General features: G+C 43.5%; 1 protein-coding gene across 2 annotated transcripts in view; it reads right to left on the bottom strand.

The window, feature by feature from the left end:
- Positions 1–12,242: 12,242 nt before the first annotated feature.
- Positions 12,243–26,810, bottom strand: part of pdxka (pyridoxal (pyridoxine, vitamin B6) kinase a) — a 28,943-nt gene continuing 14,375 nt past the window's right edge. The window contains exons 9-11 of one of the 2 annotated variants that reach the window (XM_059650072.1): positions 26,219–26,355; positions 17,047–17,113; positions 12,243–16,343 (exon numbers count right to left, since the gene is read on the bottom strand). In XM_059650072.1, coding sequence (XP_059506055.1) covers positions 16,231–16,343; positions 17,047–17,113; positions 26,219–26,355 — 317 coding nt within the window. In that variant the 3' untranslated portion in view covers positions 12,243–16,230. Of the gene's footprint in view, positions 16,344–17,046; positions 17,114–24,486; positions 24,710–26,218; positions 26,356–26,810 lie in introns of those variants that run through there. The other variant, XM_059650073.1, reaches the window with a different exon arrangement.

The following is a 26,810-nucleotide window of genomic DNA, read 5'->3' as shown; positions in this document are numbered from 1 at the left end:
CAACATTGTCTATCTCATACACTGCAGGCAAGGATGCCCCGAGGCATGGTACATGGGTGAAACTATGCAGACGCTCCGACAATGGGTGAATAGATACTGCACAACAATCGCCAAACAAGAATGTTCCTTCCCAGTGGGGGTGCACTTCAACGATCAAGGACATACAGCCTCTAAACTTCAGGTAAACATCCTCCAAGGCGGACTTTGAGATATACAACAACACAGGCTCACCAAGCAGAAACTGATAGTCAAGTTCTCTACCCATGAAGATGGCCTCAACCGTGATCTCAGGTTCATTTCGTGTTACATGTGACCCCACCACACTGTTCTATATCTGTAAAATCTTCCCTACTGTCCTGTTTTAACACCATCACCTGGGTAATTTGTTATGATCTCTCTACCTTAATTAGTTTGTACAGTTTTAGATTACTTACTACTTTGGTTAGACCCTTGCCATGTGACTCTTCTCCCCATCATGTTATTCGAAGCATTCACCCTGTCAGCAGCGCCACCTTATTTTTAATTTTTTGTAATTATCTCACTTGCCTCATTTAATCGGATTATCGGTCATCCCTCCGATTGTGATGAAACTGTTAACACTTTACTCACACTACCTGGCACTTTTGGTCACCTGCAGAGACTTATTATTGGACACTCCACTCACACTATTTGTATGATCTTTTGGTCTCTCTGTCCTTGATTTCTCTGCCCATAAATTCTGTGTCTGTGTGCTTCTTTCTCATTTCATTTGGCAAAAGCTTGTGATTTCAAATAAATTTGTTAGACTATAACTTGGTGTCATGTGACTAGTCACATGGAAATATATCGCCGTTCCTTCACTGTCGCTGGGTCAAAATCCTGGAATTCCCTCCCTAAGGGCATTGTGAGTCAACCCACAGCACATAGACTGGAGCAGTTCAAGAAGGCAACTCACCTTCTCAAGGGGGCAACTGGGGATGGGCAGTAAATGCTGGCGGGCAGTAAATGCTGGCCCAGCTAGCGATGCCCACATCCCACAAGTGGTTAAAAGGAATACACTAGCAGGGTGATGTTGATCATTCATATTTTTGCTTGTCTGTGGTTGGAACTGATTTATTTGCAATAAATTCTAGTTTCATGATCTGATAACCATTACATAGTCATAGTTACAACTAGCTCAAAGCTGGGAACTAAATATTTGAGGTTTTTAAAATATTATTTACTCATGGGATGAGGGTGTCACTGGCTAGGTCAGCATTTATTGCTCATCCCTAATTCCCTAGAGGGCGGATAAGAGTCCAACACATTGCTGTAAGGATGGCAGTTTCCTTCCCTAATGACGTTAGTGGACCAGATGGGTTTGTCTGACAATCAACAGTGGTTTCTTGGTCATCATTGGACTTTTTAATTGTAGATATTTATTGAATTCAAATTCCACTATCTACCTGGGTCTCTGAATTAACACTCCAGTGATAATATCCCTAGGCCACTGCCTCTCCCATGTGTCTTTTGCAAAACGATAGGAAGGAGGGAAAAGGTGGTGGAGTAGCATTGTTGGTGCGGGACAGAATAAGTATGAGAGCAAAAAATGACCTTGAATTGTAAGATATAGAATTTATATAGGTGCTGGTAAGAAATAAAAGGGAAGCAGGTAGTGGTACGAGTCATGTATAGGGTCCTTAACAGTAGCTATACTTAGGGGCACAAGATAATTTTTTTTCCATTCATTTGTGGGATGTGGGTGTCACTGGCTGGCCAGCATTCCTTGCCCATCCCTAGGTGCTCTCAGAGACAGTGTGAATATGTAACAAAGGCAGTACATTAGCCATGTGATCAGAGATAATGGGAACTAGAGATGCTGGAGAATCCGAGATAACAAAGTGTGGGGTGAGATGCTGCTTGGCCTGCTGTGTTCGTACAGCATCACACTTTATTATCCAGTACATTAACCACGGGTGACTTTAATCTACATGTAGAGTGGGGCAGTCAGATTGATGGAGGAAGGCGTAAGGGAGAATTCATAGAGTGTATTCAAGACAGTTTCCCAGAACAATATGTAGTGGATCTTTACCAGGGATCAAGCTGATTTGGATCTGCTGATGTATAATGAGGTGGGGTTTAATAAATGATCTCAGAGTAAAGGATCCCCAAGGAAAATGTGGCCATGGCATGGTAGAATTTAGCATTCAGTTTCAGAGTGAGGAACTTACATCAGAAAGAACTGTGCTAAGCTTAAATAACGGGCATTCCAAGGGAATGAGGGCAGAGCTACCTGGAGTGGACTGGGAAAGGAGGTTAGCAGCAAAGGCAGTTGAGGAACAACGGCACATATTTTTAAAAATAGTTAATGGTTTGCAAAACAGATATATCCCATTGAGCAAGGAGGATTCTGGAAGGGATAACCAACCATGGTTAAGAATAGCATTGCAATGGAAGAAAAAACAAAGTGTGGCAAAGGTTATTGGTAAGGCAAAGGATTGGGAAAAAAACAACAAAAAGTGAAGAAAACAAACATTGAGGGTAAATGTCTAAGCAATATCAAGATGGACAGCAAGAGCTTCATTCAATATATGAAGAGAAGAGAGAAGCCAATGTGAACATTGGTGCCATAGAGAATGAGGCTGGGGAAATAATAATGGGGAGCAGGAGATACAGTAGAGAAACTGAATAAACACTTGGTATCAGTCTTCACAATAGAAGACACTAATCACATTCCAGAAATACTAAATACTCAGGGGACAAAGGTGGAGAGGAAATAAACACAATAACAATTGCTGGAGAAAACTGCTTGGGAAACTAACGGGGCTAAAGACTTTTAAGACTCCTGGATATGTCAGCATGTATCCTGGCATATTAAATGGAGTAGTCACAGAGATAATGGATGTACTGGTAATAACCTTCCAGGAATGCTTAGACTCTGGAAAAGTCCCAGAGAATTGGAAAACTGCCAAAGTTACACCTTTCTTTTAAAAAGGGAAGGGGACAAACAAACAGGTAGCTATGGGCTAGTTAGCTTGACGTCTGCTATTGGGAAAATGTTAGAGTCTATGATAAAGGATATAATCGCAGAGAATTCAGAAATATAGAATATAAATAAACAGAATAAGCACGGCTTCATGAAGGGAAAGTCATGCCTGGTAAATTTACTAGAAAGCTTGGAGAAGATAACAGTCAGGATAGATAAAAGGGAAGCAGGAGATGCAATCTATTTGGATTTTTGGTAAGTGGCATGTTAGGTAACTTAGAAATGTAAGAGCCCATTTTATTGGAGGTAGCATATTATCATAGAAAGAGGTTTGCCTAACTAATAGAAGATCAGAGAGTTGGGATAAATGGCTTTTTCAGGAAGGGAGCCTATAGCTAGAGGACTGCCACTAGGATCAGTGCTGGAGACCATAATTATTCACAATATTTATTAGTGATTCCCATAGAATCCTTACAGTGTGGAAGCAGGCCACTTGGCCCATTGAGTCCTCATCGACCCTCTGAATAGCATTCCAAAATAGATGGCAGTTGTTGGATATGAACATTGTTTTTCCCCAGAAGGATTGCTACAGATACAGGAGAGGATTTTGATTGCTCCCTGGTTATCTTCCCACTGTCAACTTATTGAAAGTTCAGAGAATAGAATCTCACTTATAAGAATGAAATGAGTAGTCCTCAGAGCCTACTGGAAGCTATTTGTATTGACTGGTGTCTTTGGAAAGCAAGAAAAAGTACAATTCCATATGCCTGTGATATTGTGGATCTTGGTAAGTGAGCAAACCAGACAGTTACATCTCATTTATTTTTCTTTAAATTTATCCCTTAATTGCGTCTGTCCATCTATCTTTATGAGAATGGGGGCTACAATCAAAGAAGATTATATGTGAATCATGGACATTAATTAGATAAATTTGCTTTTAACTTTGCTCTGCTAAGGCTATTGTTTCAATAATAAATTATTAATTATTTTGTTTAAGCTATAAACTTGGTGTTGGACATTGGTTACACAGAAAGTCTGATTGGGAACCACTGGGGTCAACTTTGAGGGTCATTGAGTAATTTAGTTTTACTGCACTGTAAATACATAGGGAAGCTGACTTGATTTGATGGTGTCTATAAATTGTAACATTATCAAATCCAAAATTGCCTGATCCCTGGTTGGATTCACAATGCATTATTCTTGGAATTGCTATCAAATACATGGTATGAATTCCTAAAAAGAGATAAGTTAGCAACTTTTAAGAGCCATTTAGGCAGACACAGAAATGGGCAGGAAATAGAGGTATGTGGACCATGTAGTCAGATGGATTTAGTTTAGAATGGCATCATGGTTTGCACAGACACGATGGGCCAAAGGGCCTGTTCAATGCCGTACAGTTCTATATTCTACATTCCTCATGACCACTTCTACCAAGCAGAATCTCTCAATCTATATGAAGATTAAAATCAGTACTGCCTTGTTCACATGCAAATTAACTTTCAAAAAGGTGTTTATTTTTAATTGAACAGTTATTCAAGGGTAAAAATGGCAGTGAGCAGGGCAACATGCTTCTCCTGTGGAATGTGGGAATTCAGAGACAGTTCAAACATCCCTGACAGCTATACCTGCAGGAAGTGTGTCCAATTGCAGCTCCTGTCAGGCCTCGTGGATCGGTTGGAGCAGCAGTTGGACACAATTAGAAGCAGTAGGAGGTGGAAAGTGTCCTAGACTTTTACAAACATGGTCACACACAGAGTTCAGGCAGATAGATGGGGGACTGCTGGAAGGTGTAGGCAGAGAGTACAGGAGTTGCCTGCATCTCTCTAACAAGAATACAGTTTTGGATACTGTTGGGGATGATGGCCTATTGGAGATTGCAACAGCAGGAGCCATAACAGTGGCACTACAACTGTGTCTGTTGTACAACGGAGAGGGTTAAAGTCCAGGACAGTAATGGCAGTAGGGTTCTCTATAGTCAGGGGAACAGAGTGGCTGCAAAAAAGACTCTAAGAAGGTGTGCTGCCTCCCTGATGCCAGGTTGAAGGACGTCTCTGAGCAGAAAAGGAGAGGGTGATCAGCCAGAGGTCGTGGTCCATTTGATAGCAACAACATTGGCAGGAAGAGTGACGAGGTCCCGCAAACAGAGTTCCGGGAGTTAGGTAGTAAATTGAAAATCAGGACCTCTAGGGTTTGTAATCTCAGGATTACACCCTATGCCATGTGCCAGTGAATCTACGAATAGGAAGACTGCACTGTTAAATATGTGGCTAAACAGCTGGTGTAGTGGGGAGGGCTTCAGTTATCTGGAACATTGGTGTGTCTTCCAGGGCAGGAGGGACCTGTAGAAGGAGGACAGGTTGCAACTAAATTAGAGGAGCACCAATATCTTGGCAGGTAAGTCTGAGAGTGTCATCCAGAGAGGTCACATGGGCAGAGTTCAGGAATAAAAGTGCTGCAATCACTTTGACGGGATTATTCTACAGGCCTCCCAACAGCTAGCAGGTGTTAGAGGGACAGATAGTGGGAAGATATGTAAACAACAGAATACTGTGGTAGGTGACTGGACTCACTTAGTGCCAGAGAATGGGATGCAGTTTGGAAGAAGTTCTCTGGTTCTGAAGAAGGGTCACTGGACCATTATCTCTGCTTTGTATCTATAGGTGAGTTCAGACCAGCTGAGCTTGCCCAACACAATTTCCATTTTTGTATAATAGCTCAACGAGGGAAGGGGCCAAATAGACCTGGTACTGGGGAATGAGACTGGCCAGGAGATCAAAGTTTCAGTGGGGGAGCATTTTGGGAGCAGTGGCCATAATTCTCTAAGTTTTAAGTTACTTATGAATAAGGATAAGCGTACTCCTCCAATGAAAATATTATGTTCAGGGAAGGCCAACTACAACAATAAATGGGCAGGAAATGTGGACTGTAGATGTCACATCGGTGGGCAGGGGGGGGGGGGGGGGCGGAAGAGAAATGGTGGTGTGGCTGTTTGAGGGAAAATCCACATCTGACATTTGGGAACCATTCACAGGCCAATTGATTACAATTCAGGATCAATATGCTCCTGTGAAAGTTAAGGATGAGGATGGCAAGATTCAGAACCTGGGATGACAAGAGAAATTGTGAGCTTACTCAAAAAGTAAAAAGAGGAATACATAAAGTTTAGGAAACTGAAGACAGACACAGATTCCTCAAGGAATACAAAGAAAGTAGGAAAAAACTCAAACAAGGAATTAGGAGGGCTAAAAGCAGCTACCAACTGTCTAGACAAACAGGCTTAAGGATCATGGTAAGGTGTTTTATAAGTATATGAAGAGGTAGAGGATAGCCAGGGGAAGGCTAGGTCCACTCGAGGACAAAGGAGGGAATTAATGCGTGAAGCCAGAGGAAGTGGGTGAGGTTCTTAATGAGTACTTTGCATTGGTATTCACAAAGGAGAAAGGCATGGTGGATGGTGAGTTTCAGAAGAGGTTTGTCGATATTCTGAGGAATGTCAATATAAGAGAAGGTGGTGTTGGGCGTTTTAAAAGCATTGAGGCAGGCAGGTCCCCAAGAGGCGATAGGATCTATCCCAGAATGCTGAGGGTAATGCAAGAAATTACATCCTGATGAGCCTTATGTCAATGGTCGGGAAATTATTGGAGAAGATGTTTATGATAGGATTTACTTAGATTTGAAAAAGTATTTTTGAATCATTTATTGTCATGTATTCAATGTAAAAATACAGTGAAAAGTGTGTACCTTCACTGCATATACATGACACCATTCACATTAACTTAGATAAAGATAAGGAGAAAAAGATAACAAGAAAGTCCAACTTTCCTTTCCACTGCTGCAGTCCCACTCCAGGCTTTCCAGTCCTCACCATACCTCTGCCAGAATCCTACTCTGGGCTTTCCAGTCCTCACCATACCTCCACCAGAGTCCTGCTCTGGGCTTTCCAGTCCTCACCATACCTCCACCAGAATCCTGCTCTGGGCTTTCCAGTCCTCACCATACCTCCACCAGAATCCTGCTCTGGGCTTTCCAGTCCTCACCATACCTCTGCCAGAGCCACGCTCCAGGCTATCCATTCGACAGGCAGCATGGCTTTGTTGGGAGAAGGATGTGACTGTCAAACTTGATTGAGCTTTTTGAGGAAGTGATTGATGAGGGTAGGGTAGTAGATGTTATCTATAAGGCCTTTGACAAGATCCCACATGGCAGGCTGATACAAAAGCAATGAGATTGTAAGATGGATACAGAACTAGCTTGGTCATAGAATTTAGATGGTAATGGTGGAAGGGTGTTTTTCTGACTGGAGATCTGCAACCAATGGTGTGCTGCAGGGATCAATGCTGGGACCCTTGTGATTTTCAGGAGAATGTAGGTGGTGTGATTAGTAAGTTTGCAGACAGCACAAGGATTCAAGGAGCTGTGGTGAAGTTGAGAAAGGATACAGCAGAATTTAGATAGGCTGGAGAAATGGCAGGTGGAATTTAATCCAGAAAAATGTGAAGAAATGCATTTTGGAAGGTCTAATGTAGGAGGGAAATATACAGTAAATGGCAGAATCTTCACTAGCATCAACATACAGAGGATCTAGGTGTTCCCTGAAAGTGGCAACACAAGTGGATAAAGTGGTGAAGGCATTCGGCATGCTTGCCTTCATTGGTCAGTACATAGAGCATGAAAATTGATAAGTCATTTTGCAGCTGTCCAGTTCTAGCTGTCACACCATTAGAAAGGAGGCTTTGGAGAGGTTACAGAAATGGTTTACCAGGATGCTGCCTAGTTTGGAGAGTTTTAGCTTCGAGGACAAAGCTTTGCAAGAATATTGGGAATGTAGAGCGAATCTGAAAAAAGGGATTAAGAGGGCTAAGAGAGGACATGAGATATTGCTGGCAAACATGGTTAAGGAAAATCCCAAAGCCTTTTATTCATATATAAAGAGCAAGAGGGTAACTAGAGAAAGGATTGGCCCACTTAAGGACAAAGAAGGAAAGTTACGTGCTGAGTTAGACAAAATGGGTGACATTCTTAACAAGTATTTTGCATCGGTATTCACCAAGGAGAGGGACATGACAGATGTTGAGGTTAGGGATAGATGTTTGCTTAGTCTAGGTCAAGTTGACACAAGGAAGGAGGAAGTGTTGGGTATCCTAAAAGACATTAAGGTGGACAAGTCCCCAGGTCCGGATGGGATCTATCCCAGGTTGTTGAGGAAAGCGAGAGAGAAAATAGCCGGGGCCCTAACAGATATCTTTGCAGTATCCTTAGACACGGGTGAGGTCCCAGAGGACTGGAGACTTGCTAATGTTGTCCCCTTGTTTAAAAAGGGCAGCAAGGATAATCCAGGTAATTATTGACCGGTGAGCCTGATGTCAGTGGTAGGGAAGCTACTGGAGAAGAAACTGAGGGATAGGATCTATTCCCATTTGGAAGAAAATGGGCTTATCAGTGATTGGCAACATGGTTTTGTACAGTGAAGGTCATGTCTTACCAACTTAATAGAATTCTTTGAGGACGTGACAAAGTTGATTGATGAGGGAAAGGCCGTAGATGTCATATACATGGACTTCAGTAAGGCGTTTGATAAGGTTCCCCATGGCAGGCTGATGGAGAAACTGAAGTCACATGGGGTCCAGGGTGTGTGAGCTAGATGGATAAAAAACTGGCTGGGCAACAGGAGACAGAGGGTAGTAGTAGAAGGGAGTTTCTCAAATTGGAGACCTGTAACCAGTGGTGTTCCACAGGGATCTGTGCTGGGACCACTGTTGTTTGTGATATATGTAAATGATCTGGAGGAAGGTATAGGTGGTCTGATCAGCAAGTTTGCAGATGACATGAAGATTGGTGGAGTAGCAGATAGTGAAGTGGACTGTCAGAAATTACAGTAGAATATAGATAGACTAGAGAGTTGGGCAGATAAATGGCAGATGGAGTTCAATCCGGGCAAATGCGAGATGATGCATTTTGGAAGATCAAATTCAAGGGCGAACCATACAGTAAATGGAAAAGTCCTGGGGAAAATTGATAAACAGAGAGATCTGGGTGTTCAGGTCCATTGTTCCCTGAAGGTGACAACACGGGTCAATAGGGTGGTCAAGAAGGCATATGGCATGCTTTCCTTCATTGGGCGGGGTATTGGGTACAAGAGTTGGCAGGTCATGTTGCAGTTGTATAGGACTTTGGTTCGGCCACATTTGGAGTACTGTGTACAGTTCTGGTCGCCACATTACCAAAAGGATGTGGATGCTTTGGAGAGGGTGCAGAGGAGGTTCACCAGGATGTTGTCTGGTATGGAGGGTGCTAGCTATGAAGAGAGATTGAGTAGATTAGGATTATTTTCATTAGAAAGACGGAGATTGAGGGGGGACCTGATTGAGGTCTACAAAATCATGAAGGGTATAGACAGGGTGGATAGCAAAAAGCTTTTTCCCAGAGTGGGGGACTCAATTACTAGGGGTGATGAGTTCAAAGTGAGAGGAGGAAAGTTTAAGGGAGATATGCGTGGAAGGTTCTTTACACAGAGGGTGGTGGGTGCCTGGAACGCGTTGCCAGCGGAGGTGGTAGACGCAGACACGATAGTGTCTTTTAAGATATATTTGGACAGGTACATGGATGGGCAGGGAGCAAATGGACACATACTGTTAGAAAATAGATGACAGGTTAGACAGAGGATCTTGATCAGCGCAGGCTTGGAGGGCCGAAGGGCCTGTTCCTATGCTGTAGGTTTCTTGGTTTCTTTGAGGAGAAATTGGAAAAACTTGGTTTGTTTTCATCTGAACATCAAAGGCGCGAGGCGGGGGGGACCTGTTAGAGGTTTACAAAATTATGTGAGGCATGAAAAGAATGGATAGTCGGAATCTTGTTCCCAGGGGAGAAATGTCAATTACTGGGGGACATAGGTTTAAGGTAAAAGTGGGTGAGTTTAAAAGAGCTGTGAGAAGCGGGTGTTTTTACAGAGGGTGATAAGTGCCTGTAATGTGTTGCCAGCTGAGATGGTGGAGGTGAACACAATAACAAATTTAAGAGGCATCTTGATGGACACATGAATGGGCAGGGAAAACAGGGATACGGAGCATGTGAAGGCAAAAGATTTTTAGTTTAGAAAAGCGTCATGTGCCGGCACAGGCTTGGTGAGGCGAAGGGTCTGTTCCTGTGCTGTACTGTTCTTGGTCTAAGGACCACTCCCACCAGTGTATTCCTCCCTTCATTCTTTTTTTACCTAAACTCATTTGATGAAGTAAATGAAGGGGAGCCAGTGGATGTGGTTTACTTGGACTTTCGGACGGTTTTTGATAAGGTGCCACAAGACCAGAAACTCAGGTGGACCCAACCACATTAATACAGTGGCTACAAGAGCAGGCCAGAAGCTAGGAATAGTGCAGACTTGCCAAAACCCTTCCACCATCTACAAGGCACAAGTCAGGAATACGATGGAATACTCCCCACTTGCATGGAAAAGTGCAACAACACTTAAGAAGTTTGACACCATCCAGGACAAAGCAGCCCGCTTGATTGGCATGACATCCACAAGCATCCATTCCCTGCACTACTGACGCTCAGTAGCAGCAGTGTGAATACTATCTACAAGATGCACTGGAGAAATTAACCAAAGATCCTCAGACAGCACCTTCCAAACCCATGAAGACTTCCCTACAGAAGAAAAAGGGCAGCACATACATGTGAACATCAGCCCCTGCAAAATACAGTTCCTGACTAGGAATTATGTTGGCATTCCTTCAATGTCACTGGGTCAAAATCCTGGAATTCCCTCCCTAATCGCATTGTAGGTCAACACACAACACAGACTGCAGCGGTTCAAGACAACAGCTCACCAGCATTTTCTTTATGGTTGGGCAATAAACGCTGGACCCAGCCAGTGATGCCTATATCTGACAAGTGGATAAAAAATGCCCACTTTGATCTCCTATCTATGAAATGGTATAACAGATCTCTTTAATTTCTACTGGTGTCAGTAATCCATTTATTCTGCTCTAAATGTTATATGTATTTAAGTAAAGACACTGCCTTTTCCCCCCTTTCACTCTACTTGCTGCAGTTTTTCTGTCTTTAGACACTGTCTCTTTCTGACCGCTTTGGATAGAATAGCTGGAGAAAAGAGTTTGAAGAGCAAAGTAGCAGCAAAGCCACAGGGTCATCTCAGCAAACCCCGTGGACTGGTGGCAGTGGGCTGTTTCTCACCTTGCCACTCAGAAAAATCTGTTTTTTTTAACTGTGCCTGTGTGCAAGTGGATATATGGGTATTAAAGGGTGTGACAGTTTTAATGAACTGAATATTGAGAATTGATAAGTTGGTGATTAGAATTTATTTATTAGTCATAAATAGTAGTTTCTTTGTAAAGTACTGGAACCAAGCATGTTATCAGTTAATCAGATTCTATCAGTCAGATAAATCAAATTGGTGTGCTTTGATTAAATCGTTAACTTTGGTGGTGATCCCAGTAGGAATGCTCAGCAATCAGCATACTTTCCTAAATGGGGTTGCAATGAAACGCTCCATGCACAAGACCTGAGCAGCATTCAGGCTCTGGCTGACAACTAACAGATATAAAGCAATCAGCAATGACCATTCCCTTGAGGTTTAATGCCATTCACCTCCCTGAACAGCCCACTTACCAATATCCTGGTATGTTACCATTCATCAGAAACTAGTCTAGCAATAGAAATAGTGGTTATATAAGCAGTTCAGTTGCACTTACCACATAAATGTTGGACAAGCTTTGGGGAAGAAGGTAGGAGTGTGATGGAACACTCCCCACTTGCCTGGATGACTGTAGCTCCAACAACGCTCAAGAAACTTGATACCATCCAGGACAAAGCAGCCGCTTGATTGGCATCACATCCACAAACATCCGCTCCCTCCACCACCGACACTCAGGAGCAGCAGTGTGTACTATCTACAAGATGCACTGCAGAAACTCACTAAAGTATATATTTAGAGAGCAACTTGCAAACCCATGACCAACTGCATCTAAAAGGAGAAGGGCAGCAGATAATGGGAACGCCACCTCTTGCAATTTCTTCTCCAATTCACTTGGAAATATATAGTCATTCCTTCACTGTTGATAGGTCAAAATCTTGGAATGGCCTCCCTTAGGGCATTGTGGGTCAACAACTACAGCACATAGACTGCAGCAGTTCACTGTCATCTTCTCAAGGGCAACTATGCACGCACAACAAACGCTGCAGTGCCCAATTTTGGGCTGTGAAAAGTTTGCTTTGTTTTAAAATGTCCAATGTCCCACCACGGAGCTAAAATAATTCAAAAGAAAATGCAACAGATCCAACATCTTATTAAATAAATGATTTATTTCCAGTCAAAGATAAATCTTTAAATATTTAATTGTAAATTAATTTGAAAAGATTGACTTTAGTTCATTAGTTTGATATATTAATACTGCACAGACTGGACGGTACAGGAACATATGTAGCACAGAGTTTGAATGTCGGAAGCAGGACTCGACAAAATCTACCAACAATCTAGAGACACTCTCCCCGACAGTGCAAGCCTGACAGTTTATAGAATCAGTCCTACATTACCATAACAGGCACAGGTCAAAACTTCTAAACACCAGCCATCTGGGACCCGTGATTTCCTGATCTGCGTTTGGTCGAGAGAAACTGCTCTCTTCCCAAGCGGTGAGAGAGCTGATCCAGGAGAGACAGCAGTCTCCCTGACCAAAGGTGGACTGAAGTGGCCTCACTGTGTACACCTAGTAACAAAGCAGTGAGGGGGCAGGTCAATGGAGCTCACCTGGCCAGGTTCTAAGCAAGCGAGACACACAGACAAACAATTACAGACTAAGTCACCTACCCAGGATATATATTGATGCACAGACGCACACAGTCACGTTCACAAGGTTTACTCACTATTTTGTTTTGCCTCTTTAGTATCCTGCAACTATTCCCAGCCAAAGATGACCTACAGATTGAACCAGCCTCGACACTGCTGATGACAGACAGATGAGATTTTGCAGGTAACAGCTCAGGTAGGAAGGACAGCTTCATTAAGGTGCATTGTATGAGCAGTGAGTTTAACGACATGAGTTCAGCTGTCACTTAGAGATCCAACAAACAAATATCTCAAACTAATTCCATTTCTCACTTATACACAAGACCCCAGCAGATAAGACCAAACATTCATTAAGCAGCAAGCAGTTCCCATTGCAAAAGAACATCCAACTGTCAGCAGCCAACATGTAGAGTTTGTGCTTGCTGGAGTCAAGGTCATTTTTTAATTCCAAAATGTTATACATCTCCTGAGTATACTTAAACAGCTGCTACCTCAGGAGTTTAGAACACAGATTTCAATCAATTTTAGTGCTGTGATCTACAATCACAGCTCCATGTTTACTGTGAATTAAATTAAAAGATCAAAGTAATTAAAGCTGTCTTTTCATCTTCTTAAAACAGGGCACTCACTCTCTCGGGGCGGGGTGTGGTGGCGCACACAACATCTTTCACAGGGGACAGGGTCCTGCACGCATACCGCCTATCTCTGTGCATGACCAATGAACTGTGTGCGTTGCTGAGACAGAAACAGAAATTGCCAGAGATACTCAGCAGGTCAGACAGGATCTACGGAGTGAGAAACAGGGTTAGAATTTCAGGTCTGCGACCTTTCGTCTAACTGGCTGTAGTCATTCAAGGCAGCAGCTTAACAAGCTTGTCAAGGACATTTAGGAATGGGCAGCAAGTTAACTTTGATTTGATATTAATGTTTTATGGAAGAATATAAAATCCTGCCTTTGCACAAATGTGAACAGGCCTGCTGAGCATTTCCAAGGGTTTACTTTGCATTTCAGATTTCCAGCTGCTTCAGAACATTACTTTTACAGAACATTCATTGGCAAATATTCCAGTTATGCCAAACATCATCACTTGCCCAAACTTGCAGACAGCAGGGACAATGATAGGGAACAGAGTCAGGGCCAGGAACCCTAGCTGCCATTTCCTCTCCATAAAACAGGCTCACTGAGAACATTTGTGGTCTCCGGTGTCTCCCTGTCCCAGTCACAGGATGACGGACAACAGGAACAGGAGAACAGCACAATAGTCCTCAAGCCTCCCCCTCTATCCAATATGAACATGGTTGATCATCAGCTTAACCTCCACCGTCCTAACCACTTCCCATTTCTTTCAATTCCTCCAGAGGGCAAAGATTGGTCTCCCTGGCCTTAAATACATTGACCGATGGAGCATCCACAAAAGGGCAGGAGTAGAAAATTTCAGAAGTTCACCATCCAACTGAAAAAATTTCTCATCTCAGTCCTAAGTGATTGGTCCCTTATCCTGAGCATGTGCCCCTATGATCTAGATTCCCTAGCTGGGGGCAAACATAGTCTCAGCATCAACCTTGTGAACTGAGTCCATGAGAATGGGGCATGGGCCTCTAGTTGAGCCTCTTGTCAGCCCTGGGAATTGCAAGGAAGGGGAGATTAGAGGTGGAGGGATCCTGAGCTCTGTCTCTCACTGCACCAGGCAGTGTAACACGTGGCTTTGAGAATACCATCCAAAACAAGTAACATAGAATCTTAAGCTGACATGGGTGGGAGTTGGCGCGGGGGGGGGCGTGATGTTGGTGGTGGTGTACAGGGAAAAGGCAACACATTTGTCACTTGATAACACACAGCAAACAGGCATAGGGGAACATGAGAGTGCTTATGGCTCTGACTTAACAGGTTCAACAGCACAGAGTGGTTACATTCCTCCTCACATTACCATGGAACCCAAACAGAAGCCACCAGCAGATGGCCCACTCCCGCAATCTGGGGGAAGAGACCCTGAGGAAACAAGGGGTCTCAGAGCAACATTTGATGATTTGCTCTGGTTAGGGTCCGCCCTCTGACCCATCTCATATCAAAGTCTTCCAGCCACTGGAGACAACCTCAATCAGAGCATTTCCCATTCACTAGCTCTCAGAATCTGTGCACTGGCTGAGTGGTCGCTTAGAGCCCCATCACACTGAGCACGTGCACAGCCTTCACCAATATGAAACCGTTCACTATCAGACAGTTCAATCCAATCAACCTCAAAGACATGGCGGAGCCAGGAGAAAGGTACATGGGGTGGAAACTAGGAACAGTGTGGCTTTAATTTGCATTTAAGTTGGTGTACTCTATTCTTTCAGTTACCACAACAGAATGACAAAGGGGAGGGTCTCTCTGATACACATAGAATACAAAGTGAAGTTCCCTCTACACTGTCTCAATCAGACATTCCCAGCACAGGGTCAGATACAGAGTAGAGCTCCCAGAACAGGGAGAGTGTGGGGGTCAGATATACAGTAAATCTTGGGCTACACTGTCCCCCTCAAACAGATAATGTTTGTTTATTCCAAGAATGTTTCCTGCCAGAGGGAGTGTTTGAAGTGAAGAGTGTAAGAACATTCAACGGGAAACCAAACAGGCTCCTGAGGGAGAAAGGGGTAGTGGGTTATGGTGTTAGATTTAGGTGTGGAAGTATAGGAGGAGCTCTGAGTGCAGAACAAACTCCAGTATGAACTGCATGAGCGAAATGGTCCGTTCCTGTATTTTGTGTTTAATTTTACAGATCCAACTGAGAAATGAAACCACCATCCGTGTGCAAACTATCACAAACAACCAATCAGCGACTTCAAATCATTTGACAACAAAATGAGAGGGAGTTGCTGCACAGTATCAGAGGGTGGAGAGTCACTGGCCGAGCACATGGTGACCCAAACAACATCAGGGGACAGTGTGGATCAGCAGCACTGAATCAGATAAAATACAGTCCAGACTCCCTCTGTGTTTCACTCTCCTGACATTATTCATTAAGCTGCAACATTTCTTGCAACTGTGGCCATTAATTGTACTTCCATCCACCACATATTCCCAACCATCACGCACACCCATCCCTGCCAAAGATGTCCTCACTCTGACCTCTCAATCCACATTGTGCGCACAGTCACTCCACATACGTTGGCAAGCTGGGCACACATCAGATGGGCAGATGTTCTGAAACACATGGACAGCTGCAGATACACAGCTCCCATATAGCACAGCTGCAGGATGAGACTGACAGCAGTCTGAGGGAGGATGATTACGTCCAATCTCTCTCTGTCTGTCTGAGGCATTCCCACCAGAAAGAGTCATCCCCAAACAGCAGGGTCAAGCAATACAGAGAGCTCTCTGATTTATGATCTCTTTCACACTCTGGGACAAACCTTTCCAGCAGGGAGAGGCCTTTGTTGCAGCTGCCATACCCAGGTGTGCTTGGCCTGGCTAGATGGGAGCAGCGCAACGCAGCCGACACGGTTATATGGTGGTCGCATGGATTATTATCTCAGGGTTCTCAATCTGTCGCTTGCTCTGCACCACTCGCAGCTCCAACTGCGCTGCACTCGGCTTCTTACCTGGGCCAGCCAAAGCTGCAACAAAAAAAGAGAAAGACAACGAGTGAGAGAGACAATGGCAGAGGCTACATCCAATGTTACTCCACATACACACACAACCCCATCAAACACTCCTCACAGGAATTGCATGGGGTTAGACACAGAGTAAATCTCCATCTACACTTTTAGTCTGAATGTAAAGATCCTCTTGTACTGTCCTAGTTGAGCATTCACAAGTCAGGTACAGCACAAGGTTAGGTACAGAGTATAGTTCCCGCTACATTTTTAAACAGAACGTAAAGCTCTTTTTTGCTTTGAAAATGAATGTAATGCTACCTCTAGCCTGTCTCCATCAAACACTCCCAGGACATACAGAGCATGGAGTTGGATACAGTGCAAACCTCTCTCTACACTATCCCTATCAAACACACCCAGGTCAGGGACTGCATAGGGTTGCATATACAGTAAAGCTTTTCAACTCTTTTAAACGGCAAGTAAACTCTACATAAAGCTTCCCACGGCTTCCCCATCAAACAGTTCAAGGACAGGTACAGTATGCGGATAGAGATTATCATCGTTTCTGCCCTGAAACTGTAGAACTAAGAGTTTTGAGGAGTCACTTCACATCAATGAGGAACAGGAATGGTTCTGGGTCATGTACGCACAAACGTTAGCCCCTACATGTATCTTTTAACTCCATCCACTTGACACTGATCAACAAGCCCCAGCCTTAGCATACCTTTTGCATTCGAGATCGTCCGGGTGACAATGTGTTGAAGAGCAGAGACCGTCTTCTCACAGGCAATCTACATTGGGGAAAGAGTCAAAGTTAGCCTCAAGGTGAGAGGGTCAGCAACTAAGGCAAGGCTCGCCTGCAGATTAAGTCTCGGACTCTCTAGACTCCATCCCAGGAACTGAAACTCCAAGCTTTCGCAGAATCTTTCTTCCATTTGGAAACCCAATAATGTATTTTAGTCTGTCAATTAAAGACCATTTGAAAAGGGAACAGGAGTAGGCCATTCGTCCCCTCAAGCCTGCTCCGTCATTCAATAGGGTCATGGCTGATCCTCACATCAGTTTTCCTGTCTTTTTTTCATAAGCCATGGTTTCCCCTAATGCTCAATTAGCCTTAAATGTACAGAAGGACTGATGCCACAGCTCTCCATGGCAAGGTGCTCCAAAGCCCCTCAGAAAAAATTCCTCCTCATCACACTTCTAAACCAGAGCCCCTTTATTCTGAAGTTATGCCCACTGGTCCTAGATTCTCCCACTGAGGCTGCGAAACTGGGTGTTGACACTGGTATTCTGGAGTTAAACAAAGATAATTACATATGGATGAGGATAGAGAACCACAGAAATGATCCAACACATAAAGAGGCCATTTGGCCCATCTTATCCATGCCAACCCAAAGACACCCAGAAGCCCTTTCTCATTCCATCTCCCTGTACATGGCCCCTAGCCCTGCAGCCTACAGCACTTAGGGTGCAGATCTAGGCACATTTTGTTCTTGAGTTTAGATTCTCTGTCTCCATCACCAACTCACGCACTGAATTCCAGACACCCATCACCCTCTGTGTAAAAACAAAACATTTTTCCCCACGTCCCCTATCATCTTTCTACCACTTAGTTTCAATCTGTGAGCCCTGGTTTTTGAACTCTCTGCCAAACGAAACAAGTTTCTCCTGTTTACTCTATCTCTATTCCTCACAGTTTTGCATATCTCAATTATGTCACTCCTCAACCTTCTCTGTTTCAAGAAAAACACCACCAAACTCTCCCCAGCCCTGGCTACAAAATTGTCTCTGGGGCGGTACAGTGGCTCAGTGGTTAGCACTGCAGCCTCACAGCACCAGGGATCTGGGTTCGATTCTAACCTTAGGCGACTATCTGTGTGGAGTTTGCACATTCTCCCCATGTCTGCGTGGGTTTCCTCCAGGTGCACCGGTTTCCTCCCACAGTTCAAGGATGTGCAGGCTAGGTGGATTGGCCATGCTAAATTGACCGTAGTGTTCAGAGGTGTGTGGGGGATAGAGCGATGGGTCTGGGTGGGATGTTTCAGGGGATGGTGTGGATTTGTTAGGCTGAAGGGTCTGTTTCCACATTGTAGGGAATCAAATCTCTCTCAAGAGCAATTACATCCTTCCTATAGCGTGGTGACCAGATGCACACAGTATTCCAGTTGCAGCCTCATCATTGCCTTAGACAGTTTCATCACTGTATCCCTGCTTTTGTATTCTATACCTCTGTCCATCTGCCTTCTTTACAACCTAATCTATCCGCACTGCTACCTTTAGGGACACGTGCACTTTCACACCAAGATCTCTCACTTCCTCTCCCCCTCTCAGTATATTCCCATTTATTGCACATTCCCCCTTTACTCCCTAAACGTATTACCTCACACTTATCAGTTAAATTCCATCTGCCACTTTCCTGCCTCCTCCACAACCCACCTGTACATTTTGGAGCTTACAGCTGCCCTCTACACTAACCGATACACGGCCAATTTTGGTGCCTTCTGCAAATTTCCCAATTGTATTCCCTGTATTCAACTCCAAACCGTTCATGTATAAAACAAACAGGAGGAGTCCCAGCACTGAGCCCTGAGGAACATCGTGTGAAACAGCTTTCCACTCCTAAGGGCTGCCATCGGCCATTACTCTTTGCTTCCTGTTATTAAGCTAACTTTGGATCCGATTCGACACATTACCCTGTATGCCGTGGGCTTCTACCTTTTGGTCCAGTGGGTTGTGTGGGAATGATCAAATTCCTTACTAAAATCCACGTAGACAACATCCACTCCACCACCCTCAACGAGTCTCCTTATCACTTCCTCAAGGAATTCGTTCAAAATTAGTAAGGTATCACTTTCCCTTACAAAGCCATGGTGACTATCCCAGACCAGTCCATTCCTTTCCAAGTAACAGTTTGTCCAATCTCTCAGGATTGATTCTGACAGTTTTCCCATGACCAACATTAATGAAGAAAAAACAAAATCAGCACAGCAACAGTCCCATCGGCCCTTCAAGATTGTGCTGACACATTTTGCCCTTCCATACTAAAACAGTCTTCACTAACAGGATCCATATTCCTCGATTCTGCACGACATGCTTCTTGAATACTGCTATTGCATCCACTTCCACTGCCTCCTGTGGCATTGCATTCCAGGCACTCACCACCCTTTGTATGAAAATCCTGCCTTGCACTTTTCTTTTAAACTTTCCCCCCCTCGCACCTTGAACCTGTCTCCAATAGTAATTGAACCCTCCACCCTGGGGAAAAACCTCATACATTCCACTGTATCTGTTCTAATCAACTTGTAAACTTCATAGGTAGGAAGAGAGACGGGGATTCAAGGCAGAAATTAGGCAGCTAGGATGGAAGCTGAGAGCTAGGACGAACAGAGTTGTTGTCTCTGGTTTGTTGCCTGTGCCACGTGCTAGTGAAGCGAGGAATAGGGAGAGAGACGAGTTGAACACATGGCTACAGGGATGGTGCAGGAGGGAGGGTTTTGGATTCTTGGATAATTGGGGCTCTCTCTGGGGTAGGTGGGACCTCTACAAGCAAGATGGTCTTCACCTGAACCAGAGGGGTACTGATATCCTGGGAGGAAATTTGCTAAGGCTGTTCGGGTGGGTTTAAACTAATTCAGCAGGGGGATGGGCACCAAAATTGTAGTTCGACTATAGAAAAGGTTGAGAGTAGGTTGGTCTGCAATAAAGTTTCAGGGAAGCAAGATGGCACCGGCAAGCAAGAAGTTGGATTGAAGTGTGTCTACTTCAATGCCAGGAGCGTCCAGAATAAGGAGGGTGAACTTGCAGCATGGCTTAGTACCTGGGACTTCGATGTTGTGGCCATTTTGGAGACATGGATAGAGCAGAGACAGGAATGGTTGTTGCAGGTTCCAGGATTTAGATGTTTCAGTAAGAACAGAGAAGATGGCAAAAGGGGCAGAGGTGTGGCATTGTTGGTCAAGGACAGTATTACAGTTGCAGAAAGGATGTTTCGGGACTCATCAACTGAGGTAGTATGGGGTGAGGTTAGAAACAGGAAAGGAGAGATCACCCTGTTGGGATAGGATTTATAATCATCTAGAAAAGAATAAATTGATTAGGGATAGTCAGCATGGTTTTGTGAAGGGAAGGTCGTGCCTCACAAACCTTATTGAGTTCTTTGAGAAGGTGACCAAACAGGTAGATGAGAGGAAACCGGTTGATGTGGTGTATATGGATTTCAGCAAGGTGTTGGATAAGGTTCCCCACAGTAGGCTATTGTACAAAATGCGGAGGAATGGGATTGTGGGAGATATAGCAGTTTGGGTCGGAAATTGGCTTGCTGAAAGAAGACAGAGGGTGGTGGTTGATGGGAAATGTTCATCCTGGAGACCAGTTACTAGTGGTGTACCGCAAGGGTCAGTGTTGGGTCCACTGCTGTTTGTCATTTTTATAAATGACCTGGAGGTGGGCGTAGAAGGATGGGTTAGTAAATTTGCAGACGACACTAAGGTCAGTGGAGTTGTGGATAGTGACGAAGGATGCTGTAAGTTGCAGAGGGACATAGATAAGCTGCAGAGCTGGGCTGAGAGGTGGCAAATGGAGTTTAATGCAGACAAGTGTGAGGTGATACACTTTGGTAGGAGTAACCAGAAGGCAAAGTACAGGGTTAATGGTAAGATTCCTACCAGTGTAGATGAGCAGAGAGATCTCGGTGTCCATGTACACAGATCCTTGAAAGTTGCCACCCAGGTTGACAGGGCTGTTAAGAAGGCATACAGTGTTTTAGCTTTTATTAATAGAGGGATCGAGTTCCGGAACCAAGAGGTTATGGTGAAGCTGTACAAAACTCTGGTGCGGCCACACTTGGAGTATTGTGTACAGTTCTGGTCACCGCATTATAAGAAGAATGTGGAAGCTTTGGAAAGGGTGCAGAGGAGATTTACTTGGATGTTGCCTGGTATGGAGGGAAGGTCTTACGAGGAAAGGCTGAGGGACTTGAGGCTGTTTTCATTAGAGAGAAGAAGGTTGAGAGGTGACTTAATTGAAACATATAAAATAATCAGAGGGTTAGATAGGGTAGATAGGGAGAGCCTTTTTCCTAGGATGGTGACGACGAGCACGAGGGGGCATCGCTTTAAATTGAGGGGTGAAAGATATAGGACAGATGTCAGAGGTAGTTTCTTTACTCAGAGAGTAGTAAGGGAATGGAACGCTTTGCCTGCAACGGTAGTAGATTCGCCAACTTTAGGTACATTTAAGTCGTCATTGGATAAGCATATGGACGTACATGGAATAGTGTAGGTTAGATGGGCTTGAGATCGGTATGACAGGTCGGCACAACATCGAGGGCCGAAGGGCCTGTACTGTGCTGTAATGTTCTGTGTTCTATCATGTTGCCGCCTCAACCTCCTCTTCCTACTCCAACTGGCCTATAATTGTTTGCCATTTCCTTATTAAGTAATATATTTGCTTTCCTCCAGTCCCCTGGCACCTCACGTGTGTCTAGTGAAGATTGGGAAATAATCCACTGAGCACGTACTATTTCCCCGCCGACCTCTGTCAACATCCAGGGCCCTAGTGACTGATCTACTTTCCAGGATTTGAACTCCTCGAACACTTCCTCTCTCATTACACAAGTTCCCTTCTTCATCTCTGGTAGGTCCCATTCTTTTTTTGACTATCCTTTTGTACTTTATATACTGGTAAAACATCTTTGGGTTTTCCTTGGTCTTACTTGCTAATATTTTTTCATGCCGTTTGATTTCCTTTTTTTCAAATTGATCCTTGTACTTTATACATTTCTCCAGGCTACTGGCAGAGTTGAGTTTTTTTGTGGCTATCATCTGCTTTCTTTTTCTGTTCAATCTTCCCGCGTATTTTTCCAGACAACCATGAGGATCTAGGTTTAGTAGTACCGTTCTTATTTTTGGAGGGACATGTCTGTTTGATGCCATTAGGATCTCACCTTTCAGCATTTACCATTGATTTATTCCGTAACAGTCCTCTCCAGTCCACCTCAGCCAAATCACTTCTCAGTTTTGAAAAATTGCTCCCCACCCCCAGTGTAAAACTCTTTCTTCTGATTTATCACTGTCCTTTTCTACATGAATACTAAATATAACCAAATTGTGGTCACTATCCTCAACATGGTCATTCAGTCACTTTACCCATGGACATTACTAAATTGGACAGGGTTCAGAAAGGAATGTTACCGGGAATATAAAGACTTATAAAGTCATGAGGGGCGACCTTGTAGAGGCTTATAAAGTCATGAGGGGTATAGATAAGGTGAATAGCAAACGTCTTTTCCCTAGGGTGGGAGGGGGTTCAAAATAAGGCAGAATATTTTTAAGGTGAGGGGAGAAAGTTTTAAAGAGGACACAAGGGGCACAGAGTGCTACACATGTGGAACAAACTGCCAGAGGAAGCAGTAGTTGCAAGTACAGTTACAGCATTTAAAAGAAATTTGGACAGGTAAATGATCTAGAAGAGACTTTTAAGCGACTCTTGGATCGGCACATGGAGGACAGTAAAATGCAGAGTATGCAGGGTAGATTGATCTTAGTAAGATAACAGGGCGGCACAACATCGTGGTGCAGAGGACTTATACTGTTCTATGTTCTAGAAAGTTTTAGAGGGATATGGGCTAAACACAGTCAAATGGGACTATTCAGATTGGGAAAACTGGTCGGCATGGACGAGATGGATTGAAGGGTCTGTTTTCATGCTGTAAAACTCTATGACTCTATAAATCTAGTATTGCACCCCCTATCATTGTCACATATTATTTAAAAATTTTCCTGGACACAGGAAGTGGATTTCTCCCCCTTAAAACCCCTTATTATGTAATCCAGTTAATACTGGTACAAAGTCTCCTACTATTATTACCCTCTTGTTCCTACATGCAGAAATTTGTCTACATGTGTGTTCTTGTACCTCCCCACTGGGGGCCGGGGGGGTGGGGGGTCTGTCATATACTTTTCACAGTGACTGCCCCTTTTTCATTCCTAAGCTCAACCCATAAGTTTAACCTTGGTTCATATATCATCCCTTATCTGGCCCTAGTCGACTGGGATCAGACAAAGGTAGGACAGTTGATGAGCAACGACAGATTTTAAGGGGATACTCAAGGGTTCCCAACTGAAATATGTAGTCCGGGTTATGTAGAGGTTATAGAAAGGGAGGAACTTAGAACAATAATTACCACTAGGAAAATGTACTGAGCAAATAATTGAAGGCAGACAAAATTCCATGATCTGATGGCTTAATTCCTAAGGTCTTAAGTGGCAGCAGAGATAGTGGAGCCATTGATAATAGTCCAAAAATTTCCAGAATGCAGGATCCAAGTGGATTGAAAAATGTTAATAACATGCTTGTTCAAAAAAGGAAAACAGCAAGTAAGAAACTACAAACCGGTTAGTTTAACGTGTCTTTCAGAAATTGTTAGAATCCTTTACTAAGGAAGTAACAACTTGACATGTGGAAAGTCCAAACGTAATTCAAAGTCAGCATTTTCACATAATGCATAATTGACCACCTTGTTAGAGTTCCTCGAAGATGTAACAAGCAGGGTGGATAATAGGGATACTATAGATGTAATACGCCTGGATTTCCAGAAGGTATTTGATAAGGTGCCACGTAGAAGATTAATTTACAGTGTAAGCTCACACAGCTTTGGGGCAACTTATTAGCTTGGATAGAGGATTAGCTGACCAACAGAAAGCAGAGAGTCAGGATAAATGGGTCTTTTTCTGGTTGACAAATTGAAACTAGTGGTTTGGTCCTCAGGCCCCAACTGTTTATAGTCTATATTAATGATTCAGTTATAGGGATGGAAAATACAATAGTTAAATTTGCAGATGACAACTGAATATCTAAAATAGGTAGGAAAGTAAGTTACAAAGAAGAAATAAGACATTTACAAAATAGATGTGGGTCGTTTAGGTGAATGAGTCAAATTTTGGCAGATGAAGTTGAATGTGGATAAATGAGATTATTCGTGTTGATCAGAGCAATAAAAGGGCAACTTATTATCTAAATAGAGAGAAGCTTTGGAGTGCTTCAGTGCAGAGGGATCTGGGTGTCCTTGTGTATGAAGCATAAAACTAGTATGCAGGTCCAGCAGATAAAAGGAAGGTAAATGGAATTTTGGCATTTATTGTGAAAGTAACAGTATAAAAGAGAATCATTCCTGGCAACATGGTAATTTTGCGCAGAGACATGCCTCTGATCGTTGTTTTCAATTCAGCATTTGTTGTGGGCTCATCCATATTGTTGGTTTTTGGCATAACTGCCTACAGTCTTGTACGTGGGCAATGCAGTCAGAAGGGGAATCATTTCAATCTCTTTTTCACTCTCTCGGCCAAAAATATAAAATTGCTGGAAAAGCTCAGCAGGTCTGGACGCATCTGCAGAGAGAAATCAGAGTTAACATTACAGATTAAGTGACCATCCTCAGAATTCGAGGAGAAAAATACAGAAAATCTGAGTTGTTCTCAACTGATTTCCTTGCAAACTGCATGCTTTGCAGTTTTCCCATTGAAAGGAAAAAAGGAAAAGAAAACACGGTCAGAGACTCTGAATGGGGTAGATTCTCGACTAGTGAATGAAAGTGCATTGGTATGCAAAGAACCACATCTCAAAGAATTGGAAGGAACCAAAAGAAAACATCTCTGATGCCTGTGATCTGGATTCAGAACTGCACTTCTTTGATTTTCTCCCACCCACGTAATCAGAATATCCTGCCTTGCCTTGCCTTGCCTACTTGTTGGTCTGTTTGTGTACAGGGGCCTTTTTTTTAGAAAAAGCAAAGGTTTAAAGTAATAGAATTAAGGTAGCAATTTAAGGTTTTTTTGCCATTGGCCAAATATTTTGATTACAATAGATTTCTTGTTATTGAAAACTTGGGAAGTTCAGCGATTTAATTAAAGTCTGTGAATAATGTGGTTCAATTTCCCAGCCCCCACCCCCAGTGAATGACAACAGGCTCTAGACAGTGTAGTGGCAGATTCTCGACTGCCCTTTGAAACAACCCCAGCAACATTCTGTCAAGGTAATTAGGAAATAAGCAACAAATGATAGTCATACAGCAGAGACAAAACCTTTCAGCCCATCAAGTCTCTGCAGACCTATTTACACAAACACTACTTTCCAGCACTTGGTCCATTGCCTTGAATGTTATGACATTTCAAACACTCATCCAAATTTTTTTTAAAGGTTGGGGTTTCCTGCCTCAACTCATCTCCCAAGCTGGTCTTGCCATTGATGGGAATATTTTTAAAAGTCTAGGGAATGTGCGTGTATATGTAAAGAGATCAGTAATCCCAATACCGATCCCTAGGAGGCCCCACTACACAGTCAGCAAGATATGCATTACAATTGATTCCAATTTCCACTCCACTGGCATGACACCCACAAGCATCCACTCTCTCAACCACCAACACTCAGTACACACTGCTGCTACGAGATGTATGACAGAAATTCAAAGATCCTTGGACGACACCTTCCAAACCCGTGACTACTTCCATCTAGAAAGTGAACAGCAGCTGACACATGGCAACACCACACCTTCCAAGTCCTCCTCCAAGCCATTCACCATCCTGACTTAGAAATATATCACCATGCCTTCGCTGCATCTGGGTCAAAATCCAGAAACTCCTTCCCTACCAGCATTATGGGTCTACCCACAGCACATGGACTGCCGTAGTTCGAGAAGGCAATTCACTACCACCTTCTCAAGGGTAACTAGGGATGGGCAATAAATGCTGGCCACCCAGTGATGCCCACAACCCACGAGTGAATATTTTGCAGTCTCTCGGCTCCAATTCAATTCTACACCAGGATTACCACCATTCCAGTAATGTCAGTTTTTCCAGGGCTTTTTTTTTGTTGCAAGTTATCAGTGATGTGAATCCTACCTTCAGGTTGTTGGGATGCTGATGTGTCCAAGCCAGAAGCATTGCAGCAAATAAGTCCCCTGTCCCCACAAACACAGCATCCACCTTTGGAATCTCCATCCGGATTCGCTCAGTCACTTGAGAACCACCTGCGATCACTGATCATAACAGTAATAGTATGAATGCCACAGTGTACACACAGGAACATGGGTAACAGTGACCCATGGACAGGCTCACAGGACATTAAAGTCAACATCTCTCATCGCCGAAACTGAACATAAAAAAAACTAATAAAACTCTCGGTGTTATTCAATGTAAAAACCAAAATAATCACAGCCTGTGTACTTTATTTATTCTGCTCTCAGTAATAGTGTTATGTGGAGTGTTGGAGTTTATACTTGAAGAATTTGAGGATTTCAGGAGAGAGCAGCACAGATTCACTGCCTGCTATGAAGAAATATAAACAAAATAGAACTTCGCTTTTTCTGAAAAGCCATGCAGATCACAGTAATGTCAGGAGTAACACAATTGGGAAAGGATGGGATAGAGAGGTAGAAACACGTTGGTCTCAGGTATTAAAGCAAGGTACTGAGAGACAAAATTAAAGAGATTT

The sequence above is a fragment of the Stegostoma tigrinum genome, chromosome 12 (assembly GCF_030684315.1).
Source record: "Stegostoma tigrinum isolate sSteTig4 chromosome 12, sSteTig4.hap1, whole genome shotgun sequence".
Lineage (NCBI taxonomy): Eukaryota > Metazoa > Chordata > Chondrichthyes > Orectolobiformes > Stegostomatidae > Stegostoma > Stegostoma tigrinum.
Note: the sequence above shows the minus strand (reverse complement) of the source record. Positions and strands in the feature narration are given on the sequence as shown.